General features: G+C 55.1%; 7 protein-coding genes across 7 annotated transcripts; 4 read left to right on the forward strand and 3 right to left on the reverse strand.

The window, feature by feature from the left end:
* Positions 1-738: 738 nt before the first annotated feature.
* On the forward strand, positions 739-1,752 carry CORC01_11471 (extracellular serine-rich protein; the record flags this gene model as incomplete). Its single annotated transcript, XM_022623095.1, has 3 exons — positions 739-787; positions 847-1,186; positions 1,440-1,752. 3 exons carry the CDS (start codon positions 739-741, stop codon positions 1,750-1,752), a joined length of 702 nt encoding a protein of 233 aa, XP_022470412.1.
* Positions 1,753-2,967: 1,215 nt separating this feature from the next.
* Positions 2,968-3,877, reverse strand: CORC01_11472 (cytochrome b5-like Heme/Steroid binding domain-containing protein; the record flags this gene model as incomplete). The annotated part of the gene is made up of 2 exons (XM_022623096.1): positions 2,968-3,474; positions 3,584-3,877. 2 exons carry the CDS (start codon positions 3,875-3,877, stop codon positions 2,968-2,970), a joined length of 801 nt encoding a protein of 266 aa, XP_022470413.1.
* A 1,493-nt stretch (positions 3,878-5,370) lies between these two features.
* CORC01_11473 (uncharacterized protein) lies at positions 5,371-7,327 on the forward strand (the record flags this gene model as incomplete). Its single annotated transcript, XM_022623097.1, has 2 exons — positions 5,371-5,727; positions 5,786-7,327. 2 exons carry the CDS (start codon positions 5,371-5,373, stop codon positions 7,325-7,327), a joined length of 1,899 nt encoding a protein of 632 aa, XP_022470414.1.
* Positions 7,328-8,538: 1,211 nt separating this feature from the next.
* CORC01_11474 (BTB/POZ domain-containing protein) lies at positions 8,539-10,301 on the reverse strand (the record flags this gene model as incomplete). The annotated part of the gene is made up of 3 exons (XM_022623098.1): positions 8,539-9,716; positions 9,775-9,984; positions 10,124-10,301. The coding sequence occupies 3 exons, from the start codon at positions 10,299-10,301 to the stop codon at positions 8,539-8,541; spliced, it is 1,566 nt and encodes a 521-aa protein (XP_022470415.1).
* Positions 10,302-11,953: 1,652 nt separating this feature from the next.
* Positions 11,954-12,259, forward strand: CORC01_11475 (uncharacterized protein; the record flags this gene model as incomplete). Its single annotated transcript, XM_022623099.1, has 1 exon — positions 11,954-12,259. The coding sequence occupies one exon, from the start codon at positions 11,954-11,956 to the stop codon at positions 12,257-12,259; it is 306 nt and encodes a 101-aa protein (XP_022470416.1).
* A 6,459-nt stretch (positions 12,260-18,718) lies between these two features.
* CORC01_11476 (fungal specific transcription factor) lies at positions 18,719-21,525 on the forward strand (the record flags this gene model as incomplete). The annotated part of the gene is made up of 3 exons (XM_022623100.1): positions 18,719-19,636; positions 19,695-21,395; positions 21,460-21,525. Coding segments are annotated over 3 exons (2,685 nt in total), but the record flags the coding sequence as incomplete, so codon positions are not given.
* A 644-nt stretch (positions 21,526-22,169) lies between these two features.
* On the reverse strand, positions 22,170-22,865 carry CORC01_11477 (uncharacterized protein; the record flags this gene model as incomplete). Its single annotated transcript, XM_022623101.1, has 1 exon — positions 22,170-22,865. One exon carries the CDS (start codon positions 22,863-22,865, stop codon positions 22,170-22,172), a length of 696 nt encoding a protein of 231 aa, XP_022470418.1.
* Positions 22,866-23,658: the final 793 nt, after the last annotated feature.

Here is a 23,658-nt window from a genome sequence, read left to right on the forward strand (position 1 = left end):
TCATGGATGGGCCTACTCTTACAGACATTTTGGCACAGAGAGACAAGTGACGGTACGGCGGGTACGCAAGGTGGCAGGGTAGGCTCTCACACCCATGGCCCGGCTGTAATGGTCAAAACGTGTTTCAACCACTGCTGCATCAGCCTCCCTCACACCCCCCCCTTGCCCTTTTCCCCTCCTCGCACACAATGTTGAATGTCCATTCGCCTCGCCTCGACTCGCCTCCTCCAAAGGTCCTGCTTACCGAAGCCTCATCCCTTCGCCTCGTCGCCTTAAGCCCCCTGTCGGCCCTGTCGGCTATACACTGATGTCGCGTCGTCGGGGTGGGGCATTTTTGTTCAGATGCAAGACGACCAGGACGGTCGCCCGAGCAGGGGTCTGAGGGTCCTTTGTGGCATCTCATCGTCGACGTGCAATTCTTGGGACGATCCCGAAGGTTGCTTAAATTCATGCCGTTCCCTCGCCACCCCCCTCCACTTCTAGTCTTCCTTCCCTTAGATGTTCAATCACTAGCAATTCTGAGGCGGATTTTCCTATTTACTTCTCTTTTTCTATTCTTCCGTTTACGTTTAATTTTGTTCAACTTCTTCAGAGGCTAGTCCTACCAAGCGCAAGTCGCTATTACTTCGAATATCTCCAACTTTCAGTAGTCACTCTCTGGACTCGTCTTTTCGATAACACTATCCACGACACTACTTACCGATTTCTTGCAACTCGAAAAACTCGAAAAAAATCAAGATGCATATCTCAGCTATGGTTGTTTCGGCTCTGGCCGCTGTCGCTTCAGGTAAGACTTCACGGGGACAGACGAGGGAACACAATAGCGGACTAACACGCAAATCACAGCCGTCGACGTCCAGGTCGTCTCCGTCGCCTCGACTAACAACTCCCTCAAGTTCTTCCCCGATAAGATCAACGCTGCCGTCGGTTCCATGGTTCAGTTCCAATTCCGCGGCGGCAACCATTCCGTCGTACAGTCCAACTTCGACAACCCGTGCATCCCCATTTCCAGCGTCAACACCTCTGCCAAGGGCATCTACTCTGGTTACCAGCCCGTCGCCGCCTCCGCCGCTAAGGGCCAGATTCCAGTCTTCACCGTCATGATCAACTCTGCCACGCCCATGTGGCTGTACTGCTCTCAGGGCAAGCACTGCCAGAACGGTATGGTTATGGTCATCAACGAGAAGTGAGTCGATACCTCTACTACTCTTCTGAGATTCTTCCTACCCGTCATTTGCTTTTTCCGCCGCATACGTCAAGTTTCTCAAAAGGTGTTGGCACTCCCTGGATGAAGTGTGCTTCCCTCGTGGCAGTACCACGTTTCAGCCTCCGGACGATGAGACGAGAAGCATGAACACCCACCATACCACACACACCTCGCACAAACACACGTAAACTTGGAATGACAGATTATGCTGACCTGCTCCGCCCAATTACAGCACCAAGGCGAACGCCACCCGCAGCATTGAGAACTACGCCAAGGCCGCGAAGAAGGTCGCCCAGGCCCAGGCCCCCGGCGGCGGCGCGGCAGGCGGCTCCAACGGTGGCGGTTCCGCTTCCCCCACTGGCGGTGCCGGCGGCGGTTCCAACAATGGCGGCGGCTCCGGCAACGGCGGCGGCTCCAACAACGGTGGCTCCAATGGCGGCGGCTCCTCGACTACCCCGTCGTCCCCTCCCACCGCCGGCGCGGTTACCCTCAGCGCACCCGGCACCCTTTTGCTCGCTCTCGGCGCTACCTTCTTGCTCATGTAAGAGGTGTGATCGTCGATGTGTGCTTCAAGGGTGTGCTTTTGGGCGGGAGGCTAGGTTGCAGGCCAGGAGTTCGGTTCTGGACTACCACTACCACGGTGTAAACAAACTTTTTGTGATGATGAACTTAATACCATTCACTCTTCCTTTTTATTCTTCAAGGTTGGCTTATTGTTTTGCCACTGGACGTCCGTAAGGAATGGATTAGCACTAGCTGGCTTGGATGCAGGGAGATGACAAAGGATGGATGTGATGTATGACGAGAGAAAAAAAAACAAAAGTAGACGGGTCCTTTGTGTACATGAGCCTGTGTTGGAACGGCGTGATCGTACACTTGGTATAGCGTCTAAATCGAGTTTCTTGGTTCTGGTAAATCATGTGCGTGCCGAATAGGGTATTGAATCATTGCGTTTCGTTTTCCCTATCAGCGTTGCTGCAGCAAGGAGTACCGTATCACCGCATAGTATCTAATTTGTACACAATTTGCTTGATCTAATTAGATAGGCGCAGCCGATGGCATGTGCAGAATTTTGCTGTATGACTCCTACATTTGCTACATTTGCTACTAGGAGTGTATTGAATCATGCCGGAAAACCTGATTATTACACATTGGTTTCTCTGAAGCAGTGAGGATGAAACCCTAAGTTGCGTGAGGATGTGCGTAGTCTAGTATCTACCACAGCTCGAACCAATGTACTTCATTCCAATCATTGGTCTCCCGGCACGTCGGCAGAAACGCGATGAACGTCTCAGTCGCCTACTAGTAGCTTGTTTTTGAAATGCCAGCAACAGCAATCAGCAATCTTATTCGATAATTAAGTTGCACACTTGAAGGTTCTCCAATTGGTAAGGAATCTGTTGATTTTAAAACTTCTTTCTATTCTCGAAGCTGCTTCGAGTCGGTAGCCATGTATGGTATTTCTCCAGCGAAGTATATTCGAAAGGATAACTAGGCATGGCCTTTCCTGATGGGGATTACCCATATCCCTCGGATCCCGACAAGCTTGTCATTGAAGTTGGCATCATCGCTGGCCAGACACCAAAGAAGAACGATTGTCGCATGTGACACAAAGCGCTGGCACGAGGCATCCGGCAGGCATACTGCTCTAGCAATGATAAAAAAATGCGACTTGTAACTCTTTGCGAACACAATACACATTTGTTGTCCACTACAGGACAGCAAGCCGAGACGAGAGCGCCCGTACACACGGCGTGACTCTAGTTGGTCTCTTCTCCGGGGAGCTTCCTCTTGACCCGTCCTTTCTGCGCCTGCTCGCAGAGCGTCTTCTTAGCCTCCTTTTCCAACCAATCAGGCTCCCTCTTGACCTTTCCGACCTCGGCGTACTTGTCGCTCTTTGTAAAGAAGTCGACCCAGTGCTTGAGGGCGTCGTGCACCTTTTGCTTCGCGGCCTCGCGCTCTTGTTCCTGCAGCTTCTGCATGTCGGCGTAGGACCAGTGGCGGTCAATCTCTGGGTCGTCGAGGGGGATGAACATGTCCTCAACGCCGCGCATGTCTGGGGTGCGGTCCTCGACGAAGCAGCCCGTGACGAAGCCGCGGGAGGCGTCGCGGCCAGCGAAGACGTTGTAGGAGCCTCCCGGGCCGTAGATGCGCGGGTTCGCGGAGACGTCAAAGATTGTGTGGTTGATGGCGAGGTAGATTGGCTTGTCGGGGTTGCTGCCGTCATACTGGAGGAGTTCTTCGGGGGTGAGGTAGATGGGGCCGTTCTGTTGCGAGGGATATTAGCGTTTGTCCGATTGTCTGTTGCACTTCACGGAATGGCAAAGGGCATGGGATGGGAGGAGGGGGGGGGGGGGAAGCGATGTCGCCACGTACCCATTTGGCCTTCCAGTAGTCGGGCCTCATGTACCAGGGCTTGTTCTTCTGGCCCCAGAAGAAGCTCTCGCCGCCGCTCTGGAGGTAGCTCAGGGCGCATGAGGCGAGGAAGAAGAAGCTCAGCAGGCGCAGGACGTCGACGTAGGGGCTGTACTCGTCCGTGTACGTATTGTCCTTTTTGGACTTTTTGCTCTTCTTCCCTCCTGCAATCGGGGTATCCACAACGGAGTTGTCCTCGTCTTCGACGACTTGGACGGCTTTGCGTTGCCGCACACTCGCTGTGTCGTCTGCCATTGTGTCTGAGGAGGGTGGTGTACGGTATGCTCCGTTTCGTGGAGTGTAGCTGGCAGGATATGTAGAGGCGAGCTACCCCAAGCTATCTGTACTTTATGTGATCAACACCCTCGCGCTAAGAAGCTACAATTAATCTGTAGTGATGCTGATGTCACGTTGTCAATGTGGCCTGCCCAAGCCTAAGGTATGGGACAATATTCTATAAATAAGGACACAACATGCGAGGATGGCAACAAATTCGCCTACATGTACTTGCACCCCGCCGGAACCTGGCAATGGCAATATGACCGGACGGGACGGCGATGAGGTGGAGGCCAAGAACGAGCGACTCAAAAAAAAAAAGTGACTTTTAGACGGCGTGTGATAGGTCGCGGCGGATCCAAGGCATCCGAAGTGAGTCCCCCTTTTCTGGGTCCTCTGATAAGTTGGGGGCCCTTGAGTTCCCTTTAGGGAGTTACTTTGCAGCTTCTGGAGACTCTGGCAAGAATGCAGGAGGGTTCCCTGGAGAAGGGCGAGTTACACCTAAAGTGATGGCCCCCTTCGGATAGGCTCGAGGCTTAGAGCTGCTTACGAAAGCATTCGAGGGAAGGAAAATTTAAAAATCCTCGAAAAGTGCTCATGCACGGCTGCATACAATGTACTGCTTGGCTATGCTTACTACGGAGTGCTATGTATGGTAGAGCTTCCAGAAGCTGTGACCCTGGATCCCTCAATACTTTTGACCCTTGCCTCCGTACGGATAGGAGCATCCACTTGTGCGACACAACGCAAGTTGGGGAATCTTCGGATGCAACAGGCAGAAACCCTCCAGCTCTGTGCCGGGAGCTAAATTGATGTGCAAAGTGTTTGAGCGAGAGGCAGAGGCTTGCGGGCAAAGCCATTTAATCCATCGCCTTCCCTCCTCCCTCCTGCCCTGTTTATGCACGTACCCCATGTGTCAATTTTCCAAGGAGACCTAAGTACCAGCACTGACCAAATGCACCGGGAGAAAATCGTTATACCGAGTGACTCTTTACCGTATTGAGCAGCTGCTCGACGTCGAAATATTTGGGCCAACGTCTTTTTTTTCCATTCTTCGCCCAAAGGTGGAGCTGGCTACATATGTCGCTCGTCCCAACCAATCCCATCGTCAAATGAGCCATTTCGCTAGACCAATCCGCCGCGTCACCCAGACAACCTACCTGCAGCACTCCAGCACCCGCACTGTAAACAGCCGTCGACTTCCAGGTTGCTCCTACCCACAACCTAGACTGGGACACAGCTACATACATTTTTAACTCGTCTTGCCTTACATGATACCGCCTGCATTAAGGCTTTCTTTTCAACCCTCAACGCCGTCATTGTCAAAATCGCACGTTTGCGACATACCTATGCAACCTGTCTTCGAGCACCGCCATCCGAAGCAGACAATTAGCCAGCGTACACCATAAATCATACACCCTGCATGATAGACGCCTCGCCATAAACACAGAACCACCACCACCACCATCACCATGGCCGACAGCGCCGATCAACCGTCCTCGCCGGGCGGGCCACTCAGTCCAATGACTCCAGACCGCGCAAACAAGACACAGCAAGCCCGCAACCTCTTCACCTCGCCTCGCAGTAGCCCAGGTGGTCGAGACAGCTCCGTCCACGACAAGATTTCCCAGTTTAACAACCTCGCCATGCAGTCAAAGACTCTCGAACGCAAGACCGCCGACGCCGCCCTTAAGCGCGCCATGCTGGGTCGCGAAGAGGCTGAGACCGAACTGCGCAGGTACAAGGACGAGTCCAAGGTCTTGAGGGTTCAGCTGGAAAAGGGGAAAGAGCGAGAGCAGCGCGTAAGCGAGCGTCTTGAGACCGTCATGGTAGGCTTCATCTCCCACGGCTAAGGGGTGAAATCGATGATGCTAATGCCTCCCCAAGGAACAATACGGCCGCGCAAAAGAAACGTACGCACACACAAAAGCAGCATGGGAGAAGGAAATCAAGCTTGCGCGCAAGAAGACATTCAAGAACGAATCCCAAATCATCAAGCTCCAAGAAGAACTAAAGGCCTCCCGCGAGGGCTGGCGCGCGGCCTCCGACAACATCGACGCTGAGAAGTTGCGCTCCAAGGCCCGCGAGGAGGAAGCCTTCCAAGCTCGCTATCAGATGGTGGGCATGGAGCAGGAGCTCGGCGAAGCTCTCGAGCGCATCAAGATGCTCGAGCAGGAACGCGACGTCTACAAGACCCTCGCCAAGGAAGAGGAGGTGGCCCGTATTGCCGCCGAAGGCCGCATCCCGCTGCCCAAGACGGTCAACGCCGCGCCCGACGACGAGTTCGCCTCACCAAAGAAGAAGGCACCGCGGTTCTCTCTTTCGACAGTGGACATCATCTCATCCGCTGCCAGTGAAGGGGAAATTGAGGAGCTCTCGCTCCAGGTCTCCTGGGAGCGCCAACGTGCGGATCGCGCCCAGGAGCTCGTCGAGTTCCTACAGGCAGAGTGCGAATTACGGTGCTGCCCATGCGCCAAGTCCCACAGGAGAAGAAGCCTCATCTCTCCGAGACAGAGTCTTGCCTCGAACAGAGCAAGCATTTTGTCACCCAAGCGCAGACTTATGCCGCCAGCTGAGATTGCTGATGCCAGTGATCTTGTCCTTCTTCGCGGAGGTAGAGAATCCTCCTCTGGCCGTACATCACTGAGGGCGTCGCTGAGCCCGCCGGTCGAAGACGCGGCTTTCAAGAAGCCGGCGGCCCACAGGAGATCCAAGGAAGAGCGGAGGAGTACAATCTTCTGTGCCCGTGAGGGTATTTTCAGGACTGTGTCGCAGCAAGAAGCCGACGAGCTTGAGGCCCAAGAAGAACAACGAGGAAGACGATTGAACGAATCGAGTGAGGAATCCCCCAACGAACCTCCCACGCCACACGACGCTCCAGAGAGATACTCTCGCACGCCCTCCCTCGAACCCCCAGACTTTGCTGTTCTTGCTCAAGAACGCATGTCACTAGCTTCCCTGCTCAATGCTCCTCACGGCGGTGCCCACGGCGAAGTTCACACTGCACCTCTTCCTTCTATCCCCACCATGCCCGACACCGAGGAACGCCCGGCATCGCGATCTTCGAAAAGTCCTTCGCCGCCACTGGACGACACCCTTCGCCCCCACACCGCCGCAGCCTTCTACACGAAGACGACGACGACAACCGTCCCCGTCCGCGACGACAAGCCTCGACCCCAGCCTAGGTTTGAGCGCGCGCGTACGCCATCTGGCGGTGATTGTCAGATGTCCTTCGACATCAACAACCCCGCCATGACCCCGACCATGACCCGTGAGGAGGCTCTAGCTCGTATCCGCGAACGTCGCGGACGCGCCAAGTCGATCGCGCAGGGCACCGCGACACCCCGCAAGAAGATGATTGAGGGCGCCGGCGAGCGGCGAGATGTTAGCGCCCCCGCCGGTCAGACGGTCCCCAAGGCCAAGGCATAGAATCCCTTTTGGTTCGGAGCGGGTTCGTCCACCTCCAACGAGACAGTGCGGCTGATTCCACTCCCTGAGAACGTTGAACCACCGCAGACCGGCTCTGACGATATGGTTTATCCGAAGACCGCTCAGAGGCACAACGAGGGGACGCGACGTCACCTATGGAGGCTCACCCGGGACTCGCTCTCACGCGGCTCGTTTGGATGGTCGACAGATGTATGAGAATCAGACGTGCATAAAAAGCAGGGCGTTCTTGGTGGATGGGGGGGCCAAATAGGAAAGCACCGGAGCTTCCAGGAGTTTTTTTTTGGGAGGGGGGAAGGAGTTTTGTTCATTCATCCGTCCTTTTTTTCATCCTTTTCCTCCGACCGGTACATCTCGTCTGCATAGTCGCGGCGTTCTTGGAAAAAGGGGAGGGCAAGCGGAGAAACGGCCTCTTTTTGTTTTTTTCCCTCTCTCTCTCTCTCTCTCTCTCATATGACGAGGAGTTCAGATTCCCAACCTTGACGATTGTGCACATTACACATTACATACCAATGGGGGTTTTAGGATTCCTGTTTTCTGTTTTTTGTATGACGATAAGAATGAGGGGTGGTTTTTTGGGGTTGGCTGGATTGATATATTTTTGCTTGTTATTGTGTGTTGCTGTTTCATTGATACGTAATTGAGGTTGTACCTCGTTCTACTCCATTGTAATAGGCTTCCACGAGCTGTAGCTCTACGTACCTTGAAATGACGCTCAATGTTCACGTCTGGCGTTCTGCAGCTGCCGCTGCTACACGTTTCACCGCGATTCATCATAGGGGACCATGCTCAATCGTGAGAACGAGTTTAGGGGTAGATTTGGTCCGTCGTTTGGAGAACTTGAGAACCTGAATTGAGTTTCCTCTAGGTCTATCTTTGCCCTAAGCACGGCATCAGGTGGTCATCCAATTCCTCCTCTTCCCCCTTAAGAAAATTTCCCGTCTCGACACTATTCCCGGATTTCTGGACATGGTACGGAGGTAGTGGTGACGGCATAGGCAGGCAAAGTATAGCAGCATCATTGTCGTAACGTCGTGAAGCGTATCTACTCCCACGGCTTTCCCCTGCAAAAAAAAAAAAAGGGATCCCAGACAACTCCTCATACACATTGGTATCCAACTTTGACACTAATAACGAACGATTGTGAAAGATAAGACCGAAGGGCGGGGGAGAATTCGACGAACGGATCCGTCTCATCCGTTCAAGAAACCCCTGGTGGCATTCCTCGCGTTCTCTGAGCTGTACGCGTCGAGCTTGACGGCTATCAGCACGCACTCCACGGAGCTTTTTCCGCCGCGCGACCCCTGGATCTTGAGCCTCCACTGGCCCGTCCGGACCACCCACTCCTCGGCCGAGAGCGCCGCTTGGCCGTGGCCCGCGGCCACGAAGCCGTGCGTGTCGACCCGTCTCCGCTTGCGCGAGTTGGGCTGGAACGCCGACGCCGTCATTGTCGTGGGCGATTCAGCGGTGCTCGAGGCAGCGGACGTGGGGTTGTTGCTGTTGTTGTTGATGCCAGCTGCGAGTTGCAGGTCTTCAAAGTCTAACGTGTGTGGCTTGCCGTCGAGGGTGATGGAAGTGTCGCTGTCGATGGACACTCGCACGAGGTCCTCGCTCAGCGGGGTGTGTCCCGGCGTCGGAGGTTGGCTGCCGGCGCCGCCCGAGGCCATAAGGAGGCCGAGGGGTTGGGTCGTGGGCGGGAGGTTGAGCTTAGTGGCCACGACCTCGAAGAGGCGCGCCACGCGAGCGCGGGTGTCCTTGAAGAACTCGGCGCGGACGGAGCCGGAGCCGGCGTGGAAGTGGAGACGGGTGCTCTCACCGCCAATCTCGAGGACCAGCTCCGCCGCGCGGTCGTCGACCCAAGGGCGCGCGTAGTTTACCCAGCCGGAGAGGTGATCGGCGGGGGAGGCCGAGACATCTGCCGCGACGCTGATGCCGCTTTTCAAGATGTCCTCCAGGCGCAGGACGATTTCCTCGCGCCGTCGGCTTTGGTTATAGCTGATGTGGTGGGGGATGAGCTTCTGCTCCAGCCCTTTGAAGTTGAAGTAGCGGCAGTCGCGCAGCAGCTCGGCGCGGTGCGCCTCGTTGCGAATCGTGACCGGGTATCCGCGCAGGAGGTGTAGGATCTCGGCAAAGGTGTCGGCAGAGCGGTTCGAGACAGAGGGCGGCAGGATGGAGGGCGGGCGGAGGAGGCCTTCGCGGTCCAAACCGGGGAACAGATCTTCGGGGTTGGAGAAGAATACTGCGAAGCCGAGGGAGAAGAAGTTGGGTGAGTTCCCTGGGTCGGTGAAGATGTCGCGGGGGATCTGGAATTCGCGGTGGCCGATGGAGATGAAGATTGACTCCTCGAAGAGCTGTGAAATCAACTTGGGCACTGCCAAAGTGTTGTGTTAGTCATGTTCCAAGAAGATCCGAGGTCGGCAAAAACGCACAGCTGTAGAATTGAGCATCGGCAAAGAGTCGCACAAAGTGCGTGCCGTCTCGTGGCTTCACATGATAGCCTTGCAGGTGGAGGGAGATGTCGGCAAAGGTCTGCGGATCGCGGTCGATGTACAGGGTGTGTATGGCATTGGATAGGTCCTCGCCGGTTTCCTGTGCCTTTTTGACCTGACAATAAAAATATTGAGAAAAGTACGACGGCGCTGGCGAGAAAGGGTTAGCATGGTGTTTTGTCTCGGGCGCCTTGCCCCGATCGTGGAGCGACGCCGGCCGGCGGTTCCATTACGCAAAGACGGGATTGTAGAGAAGTGGGCGGGCATGGCAGGGATTTGCGGAACGCACCATCAGAAGAAATGGAGGCGCCGGAGAGCTTGAACAGCTCGTTGCCTATCTGTATGGGAAAGACACGCTCGTGAGGCAGGAAGTGCGGGATCTTGGCGACCTGAGCCTCATCGTGGGGTGGCGCTGGGCTCTTTGACGTGTGTTGGGATCTGGCGCTGCTGTTGTTGGCGACGGACATGTCGGCGGCGGCGGATCGACGCTGAGATTGAGGATCGGGCTGCGGTTGCCGGACCAGCGCGCCGCGTGTCTGATCGTGTGCGACTTGAATGGAACTCGGCTGAAGGTGCCGAGATAGAGAGAAGAGTGTGAGTAGACTAGCCGAGTTGAAAGTGGTTTATTTAGGAGCAAAGCTTGCGAGGAGCCTTGTCACCCTGCGCTGGAGTGTCAAAGCACGAACCAACGGCATCAACATTAGACGGAGACGACGACGACAGCGACGGCAATAGTGGCGACGACGACATGACCCAGAGTGCGTTTGGAAAGAGACGTTTGCGCGCGAGCGAGGGGTTGGAGATGAGGGGCCGTGGATTGGAGTTTGTTTTGCTTCAATGGTGTTGTTCCGCGAAACGGAAATCTAGGCGAGAGCAACCCTGCATCTCCGAGGAGGATAAAGTATGAATGCAGCTCTACGATTCGCCCATTACGGCTCGAGAGACTGGGGAGTGGCTTGCGAAATGTACTACATAGTACGGATAAGTATGTAGTTCAAACGGCGCGAGACCGGGGTTCGGGCAGACGAGAAGCTTGAGAGCTTGGAAATAAGGTAACCCAACGTCGGAAGGGACGGAACTTGTCACCGACATGCGAGCGGCACAGCAAGTGCAGAATGCTAAAGGAACGAAGCCAGGATGAATTGATGTGGAACGGTGGAAGAGACGACGGGAAGGGGGCTGAAACCTGGAAGTGGAAAGGGAATGCCAAAATGCCTTGGTACTTTTCCATCCTGCCGTTGCGGCTTGCCTCGAAGGCTGGAATGAACCAACGGGAGGTTGGGTGCACCGTACGGGTGCTCCTCTACCTACCTTATTCCCGACTTTCGTCCAATCAAGATGCGCGTAGCACTGCCAGCCTGCCAGCCAGGTATCTGTAGGTGAGGTGCGCTAAAAACCGGCTCGATGCTCTGTCAGCGCCAGACGTTCGGAGCTCCCGTGGCGCTAACCTCGCTGTAGAAATAACAATGTACTAAGCGAGAACGCCGGTCCCGCTTGGGATCTAGCCGAGGCGCTCCATGTCTGAGGTGGTGGAAAGTGCCTTTTGCTACGGAACCGCCTCCGGTCCCCTACCTTACCTAAGGAACCTTAAGGTAAGGTAAGGTACTAGTGATTTTGTACCTTCCCAGTGCCTCCCCAACACAACGACTTCCAGGTTCTCTGATGGTATTCGTACGAAAACAACAGCACATCGTCGCTCCGGAAATGACACTGAATCCTTTCATCTCGCTCCCACGTCATCGCCGTCGTTCCACTCTTGCGGCTTCCAATGTCAAATACACTGGAGCTGGCACCGAGAAAAGCAATAATACAAGACACTCGGCTGACTTGCGTCTCGACTGGCGAGGTCGCCAAGATGCCGTCTGCTGCAAGGGACCCCTTCAAGTTCCAGAACAATTCTCCAGATTATGCTGCCAATCCGCTTGGTCGTGACTCGAGGTCGTGAAGCCTGCCGGTTCCCTATTTTGTGAACCTGACACATGCAGCGGCAACGGGCGTCGATAACCAGCAAACCCATCTCGACGCTCTCGTGGCTCCCAGGATCCGCAGCATGCACGCACACCAACAAGTTAGCTGTAGTATTTTATTTTATTTTTTGTTTGGTTTTATACGGATACGAATGCTCGAAAGAAGCCGTCAGCTGCGAGCCGAAGCATCATGGCCCCATCATCAGCCTCGCTGTTGCTTCTTACAATGCTACCGTCATTTCTGCCTCCGAATCCTTGCCCCATGTGCTCGAGATCCCGCTCCCATCGACCAGATCACATCAGCTCTTACTTCAGACATGACCGACAAATGTCGAAGCCAGGTCTTCCTCGATCTCGGCAAGCCTGAGCCGAGGCAGACAAACTCGTCACGTCGTGAAGCTTTGCGTCAAAAGGGCCTGCACCGCGGGAGGCAAACCTTCTGTCACCAAGTCGACTGATGATCTGCTGTCCCGTCCTGGGGTCTGTTGGTCGATCGTCATTCGGCGAACCCTACTCGGTCTTCCACCCACGAGCTGCTGTGCTGTTGGCTGTGCTGTTGCGCAGCAACACAACGTCCTCTTTCTGCCCGCTCAAACCGATCGCTCGTCCCCTCTCAGAGTTTACATGGGGACCGACACGAGCTGTTCGCGGCAATTGTCGTATGGGGGATGGCTCATTCCGTTCTTTGACGTTGACGGAACCTACTGCACGTCCATCCATCACCAATCTCAATCTCGGATGCCCTCTTCTGGCGTTGCACCAAGTGCACACGACCTGCAAAACAGCCGCCCGGTAGCTCCAATTAAGTTTGTCGGCCGAGTTGCGGAGCAATCCTCTACTTAGTACTCAGACGCCCGTAGAGTCAGGGCCGTAGTGCGATCGTTCCAGAGCCTGTCCATTGACCCAGAGCTGGATCCTGGAATTACATCCACTGCATCGTGAACCCGATGCCGGAACCGAACTTGCCGCAGGCCCGAGGTTCGAGATCCGACGGTCGAGGTTTGTTGGATTCTTCGGGTGCCTCGGTGCGCGCCAGTGCACCTGGCCCTACCGAATCCTCCAGGGAGAATTGCTCGGAGCCGACTTGAGAGCTTCCCACCACAGACGGGCCACATTTGGGCCCCGCCAACACTGAATCTGAGGGGACTTTCGTGGGGACTTAGTTTATTACGACCCGATATGTCGTGCTGGCCAGTTTCAAGGCCTTGCTGTTTTCGAGGTGCCTCGTGTAGGGCAAGGATGTCTCCTCGTCGACGGCACACGTCCCTGGAACCCGGCCGTTCAACTGAATATGCTGGAGAGATAGCGCCGAACGAGGCCTGGCCAAGGTCTTGGAAGCCATGATCCCTTGTACCGCTTTGCAGGAAACGGCAGCTCTGGCCGATCCGGCAGCGACAAAATTGTCTCAACATGGTCAAGACTCCTTCTTACCAATCATTAATCAACCTCTCCGGCATCCATTGGTGGCATTGAGCCAGACGCGCTTTGGGAGGCCCCGGGAAATCTCGATTGCCAGACCAGATCGGGCACTTTACAGCTCACTCCCGCATTCTGTCTTAACAAAAGATGAGCTACCTAACACACGGAACCGACCTACTTTATTTTTCATCGGCAACAGTTAGACGGACCCCGTCTCTAAATTCAGCCATGATCCAAATAGGTATTTGTTGGACATCCCACCGGCGAGCAATGGCCGCTGAAACGAAATGAGTCGTCTTGGGAGCCCTAGGCGGTGCCGGACAGTCGGACTACCGGCAGAGGCTGGCACTAGTCGGTATTCTCTGAAGACAGAAACAATTGAGGCCGAAATTGGAATACTGACTTTGCCTGCATGCACAGCCTTTATCGCGGGGCAAGTCTGGATCCCGAGGACGCGCGAGAATTCGTCGCAAAAGCTCTCGGCGGATAAAAGGGAAGAATGGATGTGGACCTTGGAGTGATCGTCGCAGAGGATGGGACGAGAGATGGAACATGCCGTCCAAACCGTATTGCTTCACGTTCCGACCTGCCGTGCTGCCCTAGGGGCCCTGTAGGCTTTGGCCGCACCTTTTTTTCCATCAGTCTATCAACTAGACCGACTTGTCATGTGGTACAGGCTCCGGCGAGGGGTGCTGAAAGTGAAGGGAAGGGATTGATCAAACTTTCCCATCCACCCCACCTGGGCAGCAACTGGATCCGAACGATGAATCTGTCTGGAACAAGGGCACCTCGCTAGGGAAACGCCCAGGGGGTGAAATGACCTGCCGAAGAAGATGAATGGGGGCCAGGGCAGGATTGCAGATCGACGAATGAAGCAAAGGAATATGGAAGAAGGGAGACTTGGCTCGGCTGTCTGTGGGAAGGGCAGAAGCGAAGAACCCCGGCGCTAGGCGACAGCAAGCCGCGCGCAGGACGGCCCGGCACAAGGCCTGAGCCTGAGGCGCTCGCAAGATATCCAGGGAAGGGTTTAGTGACTGAACGTGCGATGCAGCGAGGCGACAAGTAGCTCGCCCGTTGCTCACATTGAGTTGCTTAGGTGAGGATCATGTCACTGTCCGAGCTGCGTTGGCACCAAGGTTGGACCTGTCAATGATCTGTGAGAGATACTTTGCCCTACTCTCAGACGGGGTGGGAAAGTGGACGTATCCCTACTTTATTCCCTCTCAGGCTGACGAGGTCGCACGTTCGGGAGTGCGGAGGGTGAGGAGACTTCGGACCACGCTCCGCGGTCTGAAATGATCAGCGCGGCACCACCGAGACGCAGAGGCAGATAGATGTATGACATCCAAGGCATCCCACCAGCCGGAATCACAACATATGCTTGAGGACTGGCCAGGCTGACTCCGAATCTTGGACGGGCACTGGTAACGATCGGATATCAGATGCCGTGCATGCAGATGCCGTATCGCGTAGTTCGGCGCGCGCACGCGGTAGGCGCAGATTCTTACTTTACCAAAACGACACCAAATCAAATCATGCAAAGCATCATCGCCTCAGCCGCCACTGCAGTGCCCCAAACACAAACTCGCAATCGGTAGCTCCCGGCCAGATGGTTCAGCAAAAAAAAAAAAAAAAAAACCAAACCAAATGACTGCTTTCAGCCGGACGCCGTTGACATGACCATCCCTCGAGCTAAGCCGAAGCTCCTTTCAGCAGGTACTGATCATCAGCGACGGCTTTTGACTGCTTCTTCGCACATGAGGTACGTTAATTCACAGATATCAATGATTAGGGCATATTTTTCGGCCCCGTCGTGCTCCTGCAATAGGTAGGCCGAGGTGGTCAACACGAAGGTTTGCAGACCCCGAAATGGAAATACTTCAGGCGTGGCTTTACACAAGCTGCGTGTCTTGCGACCTTGCCAGGCTCATGCTCATTTATCCCAATCTCCCATGGGGAGAGTCTGCTGCCACGACTGGCCTTACAGATGGATCATGGCCATGTTTGTTGGGGAGGTCTTTGACAGGCACTATGCAACGGGCCCATCGCAAGCCATGCCATATCCACTCCTCCCACTTCATCTTGGCCGTCCATCCTCCAACCCTGGAGACGATGTGCAGTTTTGCAATGGCCGGCTTCTGCTGCCTGCACATTCAGACGGCGGGGACAGCTTGTGCTAGAGGCCACACTAGAGCGAGCTTGAGCGGATCAAACGTGCCAGGGGAATTCCAGGCTTAGGTCCAGTCAAGGCCGCTTGGTGACCCCCGCTGACCCCCCAGAAGCTGTGGGTTGTCTCTGAGTTTCTGGAGACATGTCCGCCATGGACACACGGCGTGTTATTTTTGGGAAGTGTCTCTGCCCGGGAACGCTTGAAGCCGTTCGTTCCTCCAAGCCAAGCAATGAGGGTAGGGCAAGGTACCTGCGAATACTTCGAATTGGGGTACCTCGAGTTTGGACTTTCACCTTTGGATGCCTACGGAGTAATTCGCCATGAAATACCATGTATCTGTGCGTGGCTAGCATGCTTCCTGCTTCATCATAGCCGGCCATCCTGGCCACACGTGGTGCCGTCCTGCTGACGAACCTTTGAAAGTCAACGGGAGATTCGAATACATACTCCAGCTATCAAGCAAGCTATCAACGACACACACTGTCTCGTACGGATACATACATACATCTTGCTTGGTTGTTGACTGCTTGAGTGGATAGGCAATTGGCACACTGGACCTTTGACAAGGTTCAGGTAACTCTCTCTCACTTACTCACTCACTCACTCACTTACTTACTCACTTACTCACTATTCCTAATCACACACGAACTCAACAAGCCTAACGAAACAACATACACACACACACACATACACACGCGCGTGCTCTGTCGGGCACAGGCTCTGTTACACAGTCAGTCTCTTCCGCCCTCCCGCTCTTTGCGCGCACGAACGCACTCGTTGGAATTACACGCTCAAGGCAGCACAACGTCGAGACATCAAGATTCCCGACGCCAAAGCAAAGAACAAATTTTCCGGACTCCACCCCAGCGCTAAATCATACGCGAGGACGGTCGAAGTTCCGTTCGGCTCACGCTTCGAAGAAAACGGACAGGAAACAGAGCTTTCTCCATCACCCATGCCGATCAGAGCACACGCGATGGCAACCTTGCAGGTCGTTGCATGTCTGCGTTGCGCGCTAGAAGCAGAGACACCCGCTTCAGCCAGGGTTGCCCTGAATTGTATCCACGTCCGCAACGTATCCGTTCAGAGCACCTCCTCTCTTGAGACCCGACCGTGAAGGAGAGACGACATCCTCTGGGGCTGTCTACATTGTACCGTCCGTTTTCGCTGTATGACTATGCAGCAACTACCAGGTTTCCTCGTGCCCAGCTTTAAACGAATACAGAGATATTTCCGGTAATGCGACAAGGGTACCCGGCACGCCGATCCATCGTCCAGCTTCGTTCTAGGCCCAGCGATGCCCCTCAGCCCGGCGACATGTCTCTAGCGGCCTGGCGCATGGCCGGGGTTTTTGACCAGTGGCAGTCTGCTGCTAGTGCTCCGTCTCAGCTGCTTTTTTTCTGCTCTCGAACGTCTTTTTTTCTGCCCAGAGCCTCGATGACCGCTGCATTGGCGTCCCACTTGCTGGGGCGGTGGAACCTACTCACACTATCCGTCTGTACTATTCACACTACGTTACGGATACCTCGATATCCGTACCTCTCGACCATCTGGGTCTGATCCTGAGCTTCAGGCTTGGCCATGTCTGTGTCTTGTGGCAGGGACGCCTGCCCTACGTCGAAGGCGCTTGAGATTGGAAAGGCAGACCGGCTTCTGTTTATCGGCATCTCACCTGTGCTTCCTCTTTGTCTGTTTCTATCTCGCCTTGTTTGGCCCGTTTATCGAACACTACCTACCTACCCGGCGAAGAGGCACCTCCTTACCGTAAGGACTTGGAGGTTGGAGAGAAGACTGTGAACCAGAAGAAAGGCCCAGAGCCTGGATGTCTCTATCCCCCACCACAGCTAAAACTCCATCCGCACGGAACGGATACAAGCAAGTCTTCACATTGCCCACCCCCCTCTTTCAATACCAGCACCCTACGGATGCCGGGCTACCTACGCTCGCCGTGCCTTTCAACCTGAGGAGGACCGCATGCCGGCGTACCCTCACCCTACCCTACCTGGGCCCGACATTTCACCTCCAATCTCTCCATTTGAATGGCCTGGAACGACCGCCGCGAAGGGGGGTGGATCACCAAATCATCACTAAACACACCACCATGGCCGTCTTTCGCCTGGGTTGCCTTACTCAACCTTCCAAACTTCCCGTCCCGTCCACCACGAACCAGCCCAGACCAGGCCAGGCCTGACAAGGGCAGGCACTGTGTCCCTGCACTTTCGACGCTTTTCTCTCCTCGGGGATCCTGAACATCTCACAACTCGATCTCGACTCTTTCTCTCCTCACTCTTCTCTCTCTCTCCTCTCAACTCACATCAACCCCAGTTCCCGTCCTCTGTTGTGCTTCTTCTATGAGGAGACCGAGAGACAGTAGCAGAGAGCCAAAGTACCTTGGCCAGAATACATCCTCTGGGTAAAGCAGATCAACAACAAGCCCGTAATAGGACTCCACGCAAGCTGGTCTGGGGCACCCCGGGATTCGACGGTCAGCAAAAAGACCAGGTTCAGAGGGCCACTGCCACGGCCACGGCGCGAGTCTCACCTCCAAGGTCGCCGGCCTAGAGATACCTTGCCAAACTTTTCCTCACCTCACCGTCTTCACTCCGTCCCTACCTTGCCTTGCCTCGGACGAGGCAGTGGACCGCACGGCACCCATAGCGCTGCACCACACACCCCCAACGCCCCGGGGAAGCTTGGATCATTCATTGCAACTACCAAAATTTGGTCTCTTTTTTCCTAATCCCATCTAAACCCCCTTCTCCTCTCTTTCCCTTCCTTCCTCACTCACGAACTCCCATCCTCTTCTAAAGCTTCATCCTCTTCATTGGCGACGGTTCCAGTGCCGCTTTTCATTCACACTGGCTACAACCTGCCCGGCCGACGGCTACGCCATCTTTGTTGGACACGACATAGCAATAGCTGTTACCGCCCGCGCAGCTACTTGGACCAGATCGCTTGGTCCAACAACAAGATCGACGTTGCTGCAGCTTCTTCCTCTACTCCCGTCGCTCTCTTCGCTTGCGCCAACGCCGCACCCCCACGACCATCTCTCTCTCCCGCAGTCACAGCATGTATGGCCGGCGAATGACTCGACACCAGTCAGATCCAAGATCCAGCGTCGCGAACCAGAGCAGAGGCAAGACTAGCCGTACCTGGGAACTTCAATGAAACAACGTTGATCATCACGTCGATCTACAGCTGCAACTGTTGTTCTGCCCATTGCCAAAAACCATCCGCTACGTGTGCGCGTCAGAGTCTGCACGAAGCAACCGACAACCTCGAGCTCCGGAACACGAAGCCAGGCACTGCCGTTGCCGCCGCCGCGTAGCTGTGGTGGGCTGCCGAGTGTGCTGCCTGCGCTGCGTTGTGCTGCGTTCCTCGTTTCCGCCGTTCACCGTCTCCCGCTGCCGTTGCCGCTGGTAATTCTTGCCGGTGCCGAACGGGGGGTTTCCTAGAATTTCGGTATCTCACGGTACAAATGGCTGCCGCAACCACTTCTGCCCCGGAAACGGGCACTGTCACAACCACACTGCATCCCAACGCGAACCTTGCTGCTGTTGCTCCCATGGGCTCGATACCCAACGTTACTGCTTCGTACGAAACATCACCATCTCAACCAGCTCCGCACAATCTCTTGACCGGTGCGCCGGGACCCACGCCCGCATCTGCAGGAACCCCTGTACCACCAGCTGCCGGCGGAGCATCAGCCTCGGCGGCGGCGGCGGCGGCAGCGGCGGCGGCAGCGGCAGCATCGGCATCACGCAGTGTAAAGAGGCCGCGTCCCGTCAAGTCATGCACCGAGTGTCGCAAGCGCAAGTTGAGATGTGACCGCAACCTGCCATGCTCGCAGTGTCAAAAGTCACACCGCAACTGCAAGTATGCCGCCGAACACGACTCTTCGATGCTCTCAGATGGCTCGGATGCCGAGATGGGCGATGTGCAGCGTCCCCCAAAACGGAGCTGCCTACCTACAAACGCAACATCGGGACCACCAACGGCCGAGTCGTCTATTGTGCCCTTGCGCAACGGAGAAACAACTGGTCACACTGCTTTGGAGGAACTCACTTTACGATTGGACCGCTTGGAGAAACAGTTTATGATCAGGAGCCCTGCAGGCACGGAATTCAGCGGAACTGGTCAGCGTTTGCCGCTTTCGCCAGAAACAATTCGTGGGCTGACGGTCAAGAGAGGCGCCTTACGGACTCGATTTTTTGGCCAAAACAGCGTGCGCGTCTTGCTGAACCTGGTAACTGTCCCCGGCCCCAATTACCCTCGGACCGTGACTCCTAACCCGATTCTCCCAGTTTGACGAGGCCAAGGATTTCATGGCAAACCAGTCCAAGATCGATGGTATCCGAGACACCATGTATGGTCTGCAGATACTTCACAAGAGGATCCAGGAGGAGTACCGGAAGTCGCTGTCCCCGATATCCGTCTTTGCCGATTCGGTTATTCCAGTCCAGAAGCGTATGCAGGATATTCTTCCGAAGAAGTCGGTATGTGACAGGCTCCTGGCGTCTTACATTGACACGTCCGAGACCATCTACCGAATGATACATGTTCCCACCTTCAAAGAACAGCACGAATTGTTCTGGGAGGGCAAACTACAGGGAGACACATTCCTTCCCCAGCTTCTAACTGTGCTGTCCATCGGCTCGAGGTTCGAAACTAAATCAAAGGGGCTAGGCCATGAGCGCGTCGAGGGGGTCCATATACCCACAGCATGCGCACTGGTCAGGTCGTGGCTGGATGGTTTGAAGGGCAAACAGCTGGTTGATTTGACTACCTTGCAGACCGAGATTCTCTTGGTTCACGCCCAGCGGATGACCACGCCCAGGCCGCAGGACTCGTGGGCTCAACTAGGTTATATCGTGCGCATGGCCATGGGCATGGGCATGCACCGAGACCCATCGGAATTCGAACCTCGAGTGCCCGTTTTCATTGGTGAGCTACGGAGGAGGCTGTGGTTTACTATACTGGATATGGATTTACATCTATCGCTCGCATGCAACCTGTCCTGTCTCGTGCGCGATGGAGACTTCACCTGCCGACCACCGCGGAATCTCGACGACAGCGATCTCTTCTTCGACATGAAGGAGCTTCCGCCAAGCAAACCTATCGACCAGCTTACCGATAACCAGATGCAGGTGTATGCTGCTATGACTTTGGGAGCTCGGATGCAGGTTGCGCAACTGATCAACCGTTTGGATTCGATTCGAGATTACAGCGAAGTCATCGATGTTGGGACGAAGCTCGACCGGTTCCTGGAGGACATCCACTACCTGTTCCCGCGCCACGGCATATTGAACGAAGTCGAGAAGAGCAAGCAGTGGAGGTCTAGGGTCGTTCTCGACATGCACGTTCGACGGCCGCTGCTGGCCCTTTACCGCCCGTTCGCCCTGGGTTTGCCAGATGCGCCGTCCCAGATATCGAGGGCTTACTTGCGGTCGTCAATGGTCATTATGCGATACCTCGACGAACTCGACCCGCTTCTCAGTCATTTCCAAGATGTCAGCGACATGTACCACATGGTACTGAAGAAAGATATCTTGCAGGCAGCCTTCAGCGTGTGCTTTTACATCAAGGTAGCGACCGAATCACACATCAATGGGAATACATTCGGAATAGCATCTACCGTGGCCATGTCTCCGGATCCAATGGACGATGGGGTAACCTTCAGCACCGAAACGTTTGCGCTCTGGTCGCCGTCTCGCTTGGTTAAGACGGTTGAGAAAACACTCAACTTACTGGTACGCAACGTCAACGGAAACGATGTCAAGGATATTGTCGCGCTCGCCGTGGTCCTGGCCTCGGTGCAGTCCACAAACCAAGAACAGAAGTTGCAGGACATTCGACGCAGTCTTCAAGCCGTATTAGACGCTTGCCAGACTGCTACGAACACTAGCCCCGAGAAAATGTCCCTCCCGAATCCGGCCGACCCGATGGATCCCTATATGCAGACGAGAGCACCATTCATGTTTCATGCAAATGCTTCGGCGGCTGCGGTAAGTGACTACGGCGGCTGGGTTCTGTGGGACGGATGGGACTGGGCTGATGCGTGGTCGGCAGACTCCGGATGATTACGCGGACTGGGACTTGGACTACTGGAATCCGATGATACCAGGCCCTTCCTAACATGACATGCGGGGTTGAGGATAGGATATGATCTAGGGAGACCGGATACCCCCAAAAACTGCCCGTACCACGAATACCTTGGTGGCGTGGAGTTTTGTTGGGATTCTGTGTTGACAAATACACGACAAATACCGCGGCAGCGGCACGAAACCCCCCTCCCTCCCCTTTGCGGGTACATCACGGCGATTGAAGAGACCCGTCAACCCTGTCCTTGCTGGGCAATGACGACCAATCACATGCCAACCGACACAACAAACTCGTCTGCCGACGAGTATGAACAAGTTATAATTCCGCAGTTATTACTTCTAGCGCTTCTGTGAGTAAAGGGAAAGCGATGCTAGACAATGATGATTATGCAGACAATCTAGCAGGGGAAGCAGGGGAAGCAGGGGAAGCAAAGGGACACTAAAAGCCCAACGGGCAGGGAGCATACGAGTATAAACTCTGTAAATACAAAACATCGAAGATACCAACAAGCAGCGGAGGAATTCAAAAGAAGGGCGTGGTTGGCATTGCACAACATGCTTATTACTGCAGCTATCTACCACATAGAGCCTAATCAAGCGTCTCTATGGTCACCCGAGTTGACAGAATGACACTAAATTGGAACCCACAGCTTTTTGCTTGAACCTTGACTGACTGACCTAGTTCGTGACCACAGGAGCACTGCGATTCCAGTCGTCCCTTTCGACTGCATCGACCATGAATCCGGCCACGCTTCGCCTCGTGATCTTGGGCAGCCAGCATACCCCGTTGCCGTAGTCGTCGTACACCTTGACCGGCAAGCACTCGCCCTCGGTCAGTATAGGCGGCCTGACCAAGATCCAGTCCACGTCTGTTCCCGCATCGCCCCTGACCAGTGCGTCTACGGCGTTGTGGTCGTCGAGGGTGTGCTTCATGTTGGTGTGTTTGAAGACCGCGCGGAGCGGGAAGATGACGCTTTTGTCGCTGGCGCCCGCGCCTTGCATGCTATTGATGACGAGCTTGCGCTTCGTCCGGGGCAAGTCCTTCATGGCTTCGAGGGCATTCATGACCGAGTCGTGGATCAGGGCGGCGGGGGTGTCTGGGTGGACGGCCGCAAAGGGGGAGTCGGAGACGCGGCGGGGGTTGAGGGTAATGATGATTGCGTCTGGTGTTGGTGGTGTTTGCATTGCTTCGCGGAGGTCGGGGAGGGAGAGGGGGCTGCCCTTTGCGAGGGTGAGGTTTTTGTGAGGAGCAATGGTGGAGGTGATGGTGGAGGGATCGCGGACGAGGGCTGTTACGGTGTGGCCTCGCTCTAGGGCGTCGGCGAGGACGAGGGCGCCGTTGCGGCCTGTTGCGCCGATGATGAGGATGTGCATTTCTTGGATGTGGTGCGTGGAAGGGGCTAGGATGCTGTTGGTGTTGGTCTTGGATATGGCTGCGAGTCGGCACAGTGAGGATGTTACAGCCTTTAGGTTTTGGAGTTGTGAAAGTGGTGGAGATGATGGAAGGCCAAACTCGTCTTCATTGCGAGTTGAACTTATACTTTTATAATCTCTGGCTTAACTAGCTGGCCACAATCGAACCTGCAAGACATTGATAATCATCTTTCGCCCCCGGCCGAGATCCTTTACTCCATTGCAAGAGGGCTTGTTCTTCAGTATCGCTTCTCCAGAATCTATCGGCCGGGAAGGATCCCAAGTCCGAAAGGAATGGGCAGCAGTCGGCGTAATGATTTCGTATCTGCTGACCAAACATCTCAGCTCCGGCTCCAGCTCTAGAGACTGCCGGAGCCGAAGTCCATGCCTGGAGCCGAGATAATGGACTCCCTTTAACTCGGCCGGGTGTGAGCAACCCGCCCGCCCACCAGCGGCACATCGCGGCGTACGGCGTTAATGGAGACGAGAACCGACGCTAAGGGCGTGAAGAACAGAATTTGGAAACCGGTTTCCTTTGTTTTTTGACTTCCTCTTTTTTTTTTCCTTTTCTTTCTTACCGAGATACACACACCTACACACATCCCATGCGCTTACAGTTACATTACCCTTGCTCCCCCTTTCACCACGGCAAAGCTGACAAGGTTCTTGCGTCCGTTCGTGAGGTCGTTTGAGAACGCGAGGGTGAGATGGAAGACATGGGATTGATTGCAACACCGGCAGCATGTTGGTTTGG

This window comes from Colletotrichum orchidophilum (assembly GCF_001831195.1).
Source record: "Colletotrichum orchidophilum strain IMI 309357 chromosome Unknown Scaffold_125.1, whole genome shotgun sequence".
Taxonomy (NCBI): Eukaryota; Fungi; Ascomycota; class Sordariomycetes; order Glomerellales; family Glomerellaceae; genus Colletotrichum; species Colletotrichum orchidophilum.